General features: G+C 40.1%; 1 protein-coding gene across 7 annotated transcripts in view; it reads left to right on the forward strand.

Annotated features, from left to right (window-relative positions):
• The window catches only part of fgfr3 (fibroblast growth factor receptor 3), an 85,578-nt gene extending 74,080 nt beyond the window's left edge, over positions 1–11,498 (forward strand). For 6 of the 7 annotated variants that reach the window (XM_044375255.1, XM_044375256.1, XM_044375257.1 and 3 more), the window contains 5 exons: positions 318–440; positions 1,484–1,554; positions 5,167–5,304; positions 5,520–5,625; positions 7,002–11,498. In XM_044375255.1, the coding sequence (XP_044231190.1) occupies positions 318–440; positions 1,484–1,554; positions 5,167–5,304; positions 5,520–5,625; positions 7,002–7,166 (603 nt within the window). In that variant the 3' untranslated portion in view covers positions 7,167–11,498. Of the gene's footprint in view, positions 1–317; positions 441–1,483; positions 1,555–5,166; positions 5,309–5,519; positions 5,626–7,001 lie in introns of those variants that run through there. The other variant, XM_044375259.1, reaches the window with a different exon arrangement.
• Positions 11,499–11,851: the final 353 nt, after the last annotated feature.

Genomic DNA, 11,851 nt, shown 5'->3' on the forward strand with positions numbered 1-11,851 from the left:
AAATTGAGGTCAAGAAAAGTAACAAATTGACCTGCGCAGTGTTAGAATTAGAAATAGGAATGTGTTGTGTGGGTTAGGTTATGTTAAATTTAGAGATTAGAGTGTGGTAAAAACATTTGAGATGATTAATGAGGATTAAATCAGTTTTAAGGTTAGTTAAAGCTTTGCATTCTACTTTAAAGGCTGATTTAAAGTTAAGATGAGGTTTTAATGAGGAGATAAAGGTCAACATTCGCCATGTAGGTGTGAGTATAAAGTTAGACAAGAGAAGAGTGTGTGTGTATATATGTTTGATATGTTTGTGCTTCCTCCCTCAGTGTATCCACAGAGACCTGGCAGCCAGAAACGTCCTCGTGACGGAGGACAACGTCATGAAGATCGCCGACTTCGGTCTCGCCAGAGATGTGCACAATATAGACTACTACAAAAAGACCACAAACGTGAGAAAAAAATGAGTTGTTTTAACTCGTACAAGGGGACGGTGTTGACCACAGCAAGATTATTTTACCTAGTTTTATATATTGTACAGCCTCTTCAATTCAGTTTCTAAATAAGGTTTTATCTTTAAATGTGACGGTCAGGTCAGAGAGGAAAAGTAGATCAAATACTTGATAATTCAACAAATTAGTACATTTTCATGTTTTTTTATCAAATTATGTCATTGAATAACTCTTTAGTAATAACATGACAACTTTGAGGTGACTTTGACCAGTCAGTACAGCTGGTATTGAACCACAAGACTTTTTTGTTATCATTGTGTTCCCAGTACCGAGTACTGACATCGACTCTCTGGTCAGATAGTCCCTGATTTAATTTTTTGATTATTTTAAGTTTTGCCAGATTTAGACTCTTTTATTCAGGCAAAGTTCTTGTAAAGCTGCTTGTCTTTAGAAAACATTTAACACTTGTGAACTTTAGCTTCTTTAGTTAAATGGAAAAAAACAAGGTTTGCTATCTGTTCCGAAACATAATGGCTCCAGTTGTTCTAAGTTTCTGAACGATGACCAGACCTACTGATTAGAAGATATTCACACACAAGAACCTTTTTAGAAACATTCATCATTTTGACATCATGACCAACAGATTAAACCCAGCTAGAGCAGTCTACTGAGTTCAGAAATAGCATTTAAAAACCAGAAAAAGACAACAAAAAAAAGACATTAACAACAACAAAGTGCTCAGGTAATGTTTAGACTAGTATCAATATTGCATTGATAACTTTAGTCTAAGCCTTTTCTACTTTATTTCATACATACTGCAGATCTAGGTGCATAGATTTTCCTGCTTTTTCATGCGATGTACTGACAGATATGTTTAGACAGGAGTTTGGAGCCATCATAGAGGCCACTGTACATCTATGAAGGCTGCTAGCTTGAAGTTTTAACACTGAACTCTGTGTATTTGGGTCCATATTTTGCTGTCTGCTCCGTATAAAAACGGTTCTGCTGACTGAAGCGGTTCTGTTGTGCCTCTGTTGTTGCAGGGTCGGCTGCCCGTGAAATGGATGGCTCCGGAGGCTCTGTTCGACCGGGTCTACACGCACCAGAGCGATGTGTGAGTTTGCACAAACTCGCGGTCTCATGCCAACTGTCCACTCATGTGGAGCTGCTGTACACCGGAGGAATCCGAGTGTTGAAATATCGTGACTGAGCGCATTAGCATCAAAAGCAGAGTCTGTGCGTGTGAATATGGAATCATAGCGTTCCCTCCGCCTTCCAAAACATGTCATCTGCGCTCGCTTGATAATCCTGAGCTCCTTGTGTATCAGCCGATCCACATTCTTTACCGCGTTTGTTCTCTAATCTCCCAACACGACATCAGAGACAGACACAAAACACAACGGTGCCTCCACATCTTACCATTGTTTTATCAGCGTAAATCCAACTTGCCCCAGAACAGAAGGAGATAAGAGGGTCAGTGGATTTATCACAAGGTGCTCCCTCGGGGTGTTTTTCCAGAACAATTCAAAGGAATCAGAGCGGCGGAGACAAAACGCACCTTTTTTACGACCCGTGATTGCTCCCGTGTTGGCTGCAATCAGGAGAAGAAAGGCGAGTTTAGGCGAGGAGGTCGCAAAGTCAATTCGTCTTGCGGTAGCTGCGCCCCCTTAAACAGCTCCTCGCCCCCCCCTCCACTCCACCCCCACCGACTACAGCCAGACGCTGTGTCCCCAACACAGCCATCCAAGCCAAACACGGGGCCCTGTCAACACTGGCTCGCCGTGTGATTACACTAGACTGGGAACGGGCCGAGAGGAGAATCAGCCTGCTCTGTTATTTCAGCAGGTCTGGATTACAGACTCAATCCTCCCGCCAACCCTCCTCCTCCCTTCATACAGTAGTCACTCTGCAGCCAGTTTACTCTCAAACACCCCGGGGGGACTTTGTCTTTTGACCTGTGATGGTTTTTTTTCATGAAATATGTTACGCTCAGACAGACGGGGAAACAATTAAAACACATCTTTCAAAACACCCACAATCTATCAGAAAGCAAACAGCAGAAAAAAAAAAAAGAAAAAAAAAGAAGTGAATATAACAAAACCCTCGTGTGCAGCAGCCCACACAGTCACAACTGTCATCTCAGTTCATGCAGTTAGATTCTCACGTATTGCAGCTTCACAAACATTTAAACAGCTCTGAGGCAGAAGCGGCGGTGTGAAAACAGCTTTTTTTTTTATAGTGTTGTATCACATATTTTTGCAGTCACCGAGATGTTGTGATTCCACGTGACAGTTTATACCAGTTAGGTAGAAATTTAGAAGTTTTTTAAACTCAACTACTACCTTTTTTAATTCATTAGCCAGTAAGGGTTTTTCCCCCACTGCCAATATGATGGAGGTGAGGATTTTATTGTTAAAGAGCTTTAGAGGTGTCAGTCTATAAAAGCTGACTGCACCTTCAGAGCAGCTGACTAATCAATTTAAAGCAGGGAAAATGGAGAAGGTGTCGGCCAAAACAAGACGGTTTATAGAAATATGCAGCAACGGTTCACACGTTAGTTTTATTTTCTGTTTTACAAAAGGTGAGAAGGAAAATCAAGTCTTTTATATAAATATCTTAGAAGCCTTTTCGGTCATTTCTGAAAAACAAACTCTCCTTTCTGCGCCCGTCAACCCCACGAGATTTCTGACCAATAAACGGAGTGACAGCTCCCTCGTCGGCGCTTGTTGAATTTGCTGTGCGAACCCAAACCGAACCAAAGGGGAAAATGCAGCAAAGTAGCAACTTATCCAGTGATTCAGACCAAAGCAAACAAACTATAGGTGTGAAAATGCTCTTAGATGCCGTAACAGACAAGATGATGTTGTCAGATGTGAGCGAAGTCATTATAACTTTCTTTGTTAAACCTTGAGATAAGGCAATAAAGTTGTCGTCAACACTACAATCGTTTGTGGAGTTTCAACCTTCGAGATGAACTCCCGTCTCCAGACAGGTAGACTTTTAATATGATCGGCTTACAGAAAACACAAGCAGATAACAAGAAAGAGACTCGTTGTACTTTTAATGGAGGTTTTATTCTTTTATGATGCAGTTTCAGACGCTTTTCAACTCTGACCGGAATAAATACCGAATACTTGAGGCTTTCTCTCACACAAAAAGTGGTTTAAATCTGAAGATAATCAGTACTGATACATATCCGGCTATTGGCAGCTTCAGCCTACAAACATCAGCGTTATTATCAGTCTTCATGAAACAATGTCGGTCAGAAATTCTTTCCGATACCAGTACACATAACATCCAGATGTTTCGTCGAACATCACGGTGACGTCGGCCTTCGTTTTCATTCTTAGACCGTTTACCTCTCGTTGCTGTTGGTGCCAATTAAAAAAATTAAGTGTTTACATCTTGATTGCCTCCTCCTATTAGTCGCCTAATAGCCTGTGAATATTAATCCTGGACAACTAGCAGTGAATATAAACAACCTGAGTGTCTCCTGCTCATCCCTTCCGACCACAAAGACCTGATTTTTTTTTTAACGCCCAGAACAATAATGATAAGGAGTTAGTTAGAGGTCTGTTGTCGGACTGGTTATTCTCAGCTACCAGTTCCTGTTTCCCCTTTTTCCCTCTGAATTTTGATGTCTCTCTTCCACCGCAGTCCTCCCCCTCAGTCTCCTTTTCTCTCTCTCTCTCTCTCTCTCTCTCTCTCTCTCTCTCTCTCTCTGTGTGTGTTTGGACGGTGGACTCGCCGGCCCGGCCAGTAGCGGCTGTTTTCCACCCTCTGGACCTGGAGCATGGATAATTAGATTAAGCCCGCTGAGCGCCGCAGTGGGAGGAGGGGTCCGATTCTGATTCACTGGACCAACGGCCGAACAATAGTACACTGGGTTAATAGACCGCCCATTAACTGATTACCTTCCCTCATTTTTTTAGCCATTTAGGAATAATGCAGCAGTTCACTGGAGCTGCTGCCACTGAGAGAAGAGAAAGAAAGAAAGAAAGAAAGAAAGAGAGGTGACGGCTCGGTTTTAGAGCTACAAGAGTTTCTGGACTGGGCGGCAGCTGGGCTGTAACCGTAGATACTGCATAATATGTATTTCCATTCATATTTTGTGCTCACTTAAGGTCAGGGCGTGTAGGTATTTTGGAAAAAGCGCGGCACTCAAGATACTTGTTAAAAGTGCATTTTCATATTATGCACGCTGGGCTTAAGGAAAAAAAAAGACACATCTGGAAATGCTGCCTTCATATCACATTAAAAACACGTTTCATGAGGATTTGTTTTAAATAGAATCGGATCGGGCTTTTAAATTTGTTTTCTAGTTGCAAATGTTTATTATTTAGTTAAAAAGCGTCTCAATATTACAAGATTATAAAACTCATACTGTGTCGTCCCTGTGAGGAAGAAAAAGATGTCTTACTTACAGCGTCTGTTAGATCATATATCTTTATTCAACACACCTCTTCCATGTGTTTCTGATGAGTCTTTACTTACCTGGCTTGAGGGGCCAGTCAACCAATATTGACAAACTGTCCTAAACTATAAGAATGCCAAATAGATTCTTAAATTGAGTGCATTAAACATTATTGAAGATCAATACTTCCCCAAGCAGATTGATCGCTTTATCTGGGGAACACAAGCCTCTTTCTGAACCATGACTGCTTCAGGCCATCGCTGCTGTTTGACCTCTAATCTGTATTCTTTGTTTGCGTTTGTGTGTGTTCAGGTGGTCTTATGGTGTGTTGTTGTGGGAGATCTTTACGCTGGGAGGCTCGCCGTACCCAGGAATCCCAGTAGAGGAACTCTTTAAGCTGCTGAAGGAGGGACATCGGATGGATAAACCAGCCAACTGCACCCATGAACTGTAGGTGTTTTTATCAGTTATAGCTCAGTTTTATCACTTTGTTTGCAGGAGGCAACACGCCAACCTTGGTAGCATAAGCTAAGAAAGGGAGGAGACGACACAAGGACCAGATAGATGCATGTAACTGTGCGGCATTGTGTCAGCGTTTATAAATGCTTCTTTCATTGGCATTTAACTTCTTGCTGTGAGTCACTAAACCTTGCTTTGTGTTTCAGGTACATGATCATGAGGGAGTGTTGGCACGCGGTGCCGTCTCAGAGACCGACCTTCAGACAGCTGGTAGAAGATCACGACCGGGTTTTATCAATGACCTCCACCGATGTAAGTCTCCCCGCACAGCTGCCGATAACATGGAAACACAGAGAAGATCACAAAACTTTGTTCATAGTTTCACCTTGGACTGTTGTAACTTTTCTCTTCATAAAGTCTCACCTAACTAGAAAAATATCTCTTAAAGGGGACGTTTGCTTTTCCTTATTTTCTGTGTTACAATATTGGATGTTCATATGAAATGTTTTCAAATAATGTACGTAAAAGTAATCCCTATGAGCAGTACGCTCAGGCTTCAAACTGCTCTGAATGCTCGGTTTCCAATGTTTTCTTCTACTGTCGAGACGAGATGACATCAACTGGTGACAGATGTCTTTATATGGTCATCTGCTGCAGGCAGAGTGCGCACGGTGCAGGGAGATACGATACAGTCGTTTGGTGACAGCAGAATAATTTTACTAGCTGTTACCTTTGTTATTTCCTCGCAGCAGACGTTTTAACACATTTCCCACACATAACTTATTATGTCACACGATAAGGTAGTGAGCGTAATATTCACCAAACCGAAACGTCCTGCTGTAATCTTTATCACGGCAGGCTTGAACCGCAGGCTTGAACACGCACGGATGGATTTGAGAAGTTGACGTTTGTAATAAAGAAGGAGAAAAAGAAGTGAAATCCTGCTACTGTAGTTTGTTTACTCAGCCTCCGGAGCCGGCGGAAGTTGGCAGTGACACAGCCTCTGGAAGCTAACCAATCAGAACAGAGAGAAGAGAACAGGAGCTAAAACGGCCTGTTACAGACAGAGGCTGAACTGAGGGGCTGTATAAAGGGCCATTATAGGATAAATAAGGATTTCTTTTTTTTTTTTGAACTGTGAAACCATGCAGAGCTACTTCGGTGGAGTCCCAGAATAAAAATACAGAGCTGGAAATGAACATAATAGGTCCCATTTAAAGCCAAAAGCATTTAAGGCGCAGTGAAACAGCAGTTAGAGCGTATTTATCTTCTGTAATGTGACCTATTTATGACTGTTTGCTTCCACCCACGCCTACCTCACTTCACCACAGTCGTTAGATCTGGAGATGGAGGACAGTTTGACAATTTCAGCACAGTTTGAGCACATTTTTTAAACCACATTCTTTAGAAATGTGAACAAAGTCTTGCCAAAGTGCCAACAAAAAATGTTTTTTGAAATCCAAACATACACCTCCTGCTATGATATCCCTGCAGCTAGCTAAACGACACACACACAAGCTAACAAATATTCATGGATGCACATGGATGCAGGATTACAACTTGAAAAATGTCAGTTTTAAGTATTTAAAGTTAAGATCAAACTATATAATTCTTCACTTAATTATGTGACCACAGAGGAAGTTTGATCGTGACACCCCCAGATTAACCTCTGACCTCTCCTCTGACAGGAGTACCTGGACCTGTCGGTGCCCTTCGAGCAGTACTCGCCCACCTGTCAGGACTCCAACAGCACCTGCTCCTCAGGAGACGACTCGGTGTTCGCCCATGACCCGCTGCCTGACGAGCCCTGTCTTCCTAAACAGCTTCCCAATAACGGGGTGATTAGGACATAAAACCTGAGCTGGGGGGGGGGGGGGTAGGAGGGAGGTTGGACATTAACCCCTCATCCCCCCCCTTGACTAATAATCACCTCTCAGTGACTCAAGCTCCTCAAGATATGGAAATAAAAACTCAGCATGCAATACTTCCACAGCGCTTCAGCTCTTCGATTCGTCTTAAAACCTTCGGTCGAAAATCCTCTTTGACTGAGTTTTTCTTCCTCCTCCTCCTCCTCCTCCTCCCCAAGAGACTCTTGAAACATTGAAGGATTATTTTTTTGCCATTGAACCATGTTTGTGTTCTTCTTTTCAGAAATGAAATTATATTTTTGTACTCGGGCCAGTCTTTTGTTACGGACAATCTGCGGGGGGGAACCATTCCGTGCCTACTGGGATAAAACCTCCTGAGACTGACAGACAAAAAAAAAAAAAAAAAAAAAGGATACAAGAGGAGGAAATGAAGGACATTGGTCAGTGACGATTCAGTTGGCGAGAAGCAGACACATCCGAACTTATCCTCGCTTCTCTACGGAGCCCTGAGATATAAAAAAAAAGTTTGAGATCGGAAAGAGAAAAATCGACAAGAAACCAGCAAAGCCAGAACCAACTCAACGATGGGACTCGTTCTTCCGAAGACACTCAACAATTTGTTCAACTGTCTGGAGTTCAAAACAAGAGAGGATGTACATGAGCATAATCGTGAATTCGTACGCCATCGTCACGTTTTTAGCATCCCGAAAAAAGCAGTTTTGTGATAATCATGGAACAAACTCCTCATCGTTATGTGAGGTGAAGTTTCAGCATTTCAGGGCCATTCAGTAATAAGTACAGTAAGGTTCGGAGGTTGTTTTTTTTTTTTTTTTTTATGTATCTAGAAAATGATTTATTGTAAATATATAAATGCAAATATGTATCATATTGCCATGTACTTAAAAGACAAAAAATTACATTTTTAAAGTATTGTTTTAGAATTGAAGCATTGCAATCTAGAAGACACTGTCATGAACGTGTAAAACATTTAATCATTTAAAGTGATACAGAAAAGGTTTATTTGAATAATTAACGTGTATATTTGTAAAGATATTTATAGACTTAACATGTGGTTCTTAAGTTCGAAAGGTCTAGTTTAGGATTTTAGTACTGTACGCAAAGATTTTTATTTCAATTTTTGTAACTTATTTTACAACAGAACTGCGACGTTATTTTTCACAACTGGCAGACTTCTCTGGTTTTTTGATCCATCTTTTTTGTTTGTTTACAGTTTTAAAATAAGAATGTATGACAGACGGGAAGATGAATTTTTTTTTTTCTTTTTAGAGCGAGTGTGATTCGACCACCAGAGGGGGGACTCGTGAACCCGAAGGCTCCTGACGAAAACTGTAAAATCGAAGGAGTCGGAGGTTTCAGCTGAGTTCATATTCTGGTTTGAAAAGTTGACGTTTGCAATATCAAAGCAACGATTAACTCTTGCTGGGCAAGAAATAGCAGCGCTTTCATGGTATGTGCCAGAGAGGCCTTTTAGTGTGACTAAAGTACTTAAAGACATATTAAACATCTACAAACTACGAGCTGTGAATCATAAATGAAGCCTTCAGAGAACCTCATCAGCCTGTTTTAAGGAAAATTTTCCCACTGATACTGTTTCACTGTTCAGTCTGTAATGGCCCTCGAATTTAATCCCACAATGCTTTGCTCCTGAGATGACACGTGTAAATAACAGTTACTTAAAACAACACCTGTCAGCAGAAATGTTCGATGATTAATTAACTGAGAGAAAACCACTGAATATTTAGAATAGTCATTTCGTGAATAAAGGAGCACTTTCAGACTCAACTTCAATCATGGACTACATTTCCCAGAATGCTTGTTAAGCTACCGGAGAACATGCATGAACTCGTGGCATTCAGAAAAATGTGAAAACATGCAAAAGAAACAGTGATAGCGAAAGATTTTTTTAGAGCGAAAGAACAAAAATATACCTAAACTTATTCTGTGTTTTAGCTGCAATGCATTCTGGGGTTTTGAGTCCAGTTAGGCTAGTTTAGTGATTAACTACATCTCCCAGAATGCTTTTTAAGCCACCAGAGAATGTGCTTGTACTTGTGGCGTTTAGAAAAATGTGAAAACATGCAAAAGAAACAGTGATAGCAATAGATTTTTGAAGAGCTTTAGCTGCAATGCATTCTGGTATTTTGAGTCCAGTTAAGAGCAGAAATTGCTCTTTGTTCCTCTTTAACAGTGAATGTCTTCCTAGTATAAAATGAAACCTCTTTGATTCTGAGCCATAACACCAAAATACAACATTTACCACTTTATCTACAAAAAAAGGAAAAACACTAAATGACAAAAAGGACCTGAAATTGAAAATGACACACCTGTAACAGTGTTACAGCACCTATAGGTGGATTTTTCTTCTTTTGAAAGGTGCTTCTGAAGGCTTCAAACTCTTATATTGTACCAGAAAGGTCACAGGGTCGATGCTAACAAGCTGCGTGCGGTGTCGACGTGCCCTTGAACAAGACACTCACGGATAAAAAAAAAATTTTTAAAAAACGTCAGCTTGAAGGTAGAGATGTAAAAGCTGTTATGTCCTTTAGTGCTTGAGTGTTACTAAAACACCTGCCCAGACGCTTGAGATTTTATCGCTGCTCTTTAGTATTAATAATGAAATGAAGGCATGCTCGTGCGACTTTACAGATTGCACAGCAGATATAAAATATATAGTATATATATATCAGTTTGTTAGAGGAGACTCTGAAGTCTGTGGTGGATCCTTCTTCAAGCTTCTTGAGAAAAAAAAGTGCCAAATTAGTCTTAAAAAAGTCTATTTCACCGAGTTCTCCAGATCTCTGAACCAAATACTGCACTGTCGAATGTAGGCGGGTGGAGGTTACACGGTGCAGGGAAGGATCATGGGATTGCCAAAAGGATATATCTCCCCCCCTCAACCCCCCCACAACCCCCCCACCACCACCCCTCTCTTTTTTAAAATGCAGTGGTTTCTCCAGCTGACCCCAAAAAAAGGCATGAAATGTTTACAGAGTCTGTTTTTAGCAAAGTCACAAAAGGGAAAGCGACATTTCAAGTGGCATTGAAGGCTTCAGAAACACGATTCACTCGCTGCTAAATGGAAACGGTGTTAACACTTTATTTTGCAACGGCCTTATTCCAGTGTAGAGACTGTGTCAGTACTTCATGAAATCTCCTCTTTACTTAAAGTACTTAAAAGAGTGAAAGTTTGTATTTAATTGTGTCTGCTACACTTGGAGATTTTCACATTTTAATCACCAAATTATGTATTAACGGTACGTTTTTAATTCTACACAGAAACGAGGCTTTTGTAAAGTGAAGTCTTGCACAAGCAGAATGCAGTTATCCTGATGTTTTCACTACAGTTTTGGCCCAAATCTATGAAGTGCCTGGAATAATTTAACAAACAAAAAAGAGGACAGATTAATTTTGATCATGTTTTGAATGTATAAAAAAAAAAACCCATTAAAAAAAAGCAGTTCTCGCTAGAAGCAGGCTATCAAAGTACAAGCTTGTTTTGGTTTCTGAGTGAACAAGACAGACAAAAAAAAAGGCACTTCTGTAAAGAATGGATGGATCTAATGAAACGGATGGTGGGTTTTTTTATTTATTCTTCCATGCTGGGTAAAAGCTTTCCCTATGGTGAGAGTATTTTTTATTCATGTTGTTTTTCATTAAAAGAGCCAGAAGATGATGATGATGATGATGATGATAATGATGATGTAGAGTAGTCATTTTACTAAATACTGATGCCCCCCATCAGGCTTTTCCTCCTGGCTTAACTTATCCTGTATTTCATTTTATTTTATTTTATTCTGAAGCCCTCCCTGGCCTTTTTCTGTCTCCTAGTCAAGCTTTTTTTTTACCGACGGCCTCCTGATGGATCGCTTTTAAAATGGATGTGTTGTTTTTGACATGTGTCAACAAAAGTTTGGAGTTACTGTATGTTCCAAAATGCTGGATATCCTTGACAGAAGATTAAAAAAAATGGCAACCAGGAACTAAAGCTATCAACTTTCCTTCAGGTTTTTAAAAGATGAAGCCCTTCCTTTTGGACTTAAACTAAGCTGACGTTAACAATTAGACAGTTTGATGATGTTTATGTGACACTTTTTAAACCTTTTTGTAAATCCCACAATGAAAATGTTATGTTCTTGGGCTGTTTTATTCTAGAAAATGTGATGTTTCATGTCAATTAAGATGCTGCTAAACCAAGATAAAGAGGAAACATCAAATTGGTCTATTTAAAATTTAAAGGACAGGTTCACAATTTTTCAAATCTGTCTTAAAACAACATTCAGATGCCCATATGAACACTGAAACAGGTTTTTCTTGCTGTAATCATTCCTCCTGTTCATACTAACCATTAGAAGATCCCTTCATAATGTGCTTACAATGGAAGTGTAGTCTTCCTTCTGTGCAAAAATGTATTTAAAAGTTGATCTGTAAATAATATGAAGCTTTTGTTAGGCATGTAAAGTGGATATCTTCCACAGTTACAGTCTTTTTAGTCGACAGACATTGTTTTTGGTTGAAGCTTCATATTAGCTTCAGATAAACTTTTAAACATGTTTTTGCACAGATGGAGGACTGTGGATTTTGGCCTCCATCATTTACATTGTAAGTGTATTATGAAGGGATCTACTAATGGTCTGTATGAACAGGAAGAA

The sequence above is a fragment of the Thunnus albacares genome, chromosome 15, assembly GCF_914725855.1.
Source record: "Thunnus albacares chromosome 15, fThuAlb1.1, whole genome shotgun sequence".
Classification (NCBI taxonomy): Eukaryota; Metazoa; Chordata; class Actinopteri; order Scombriformes; family Scombridae; genus Thunnus; species Thunnus albacares.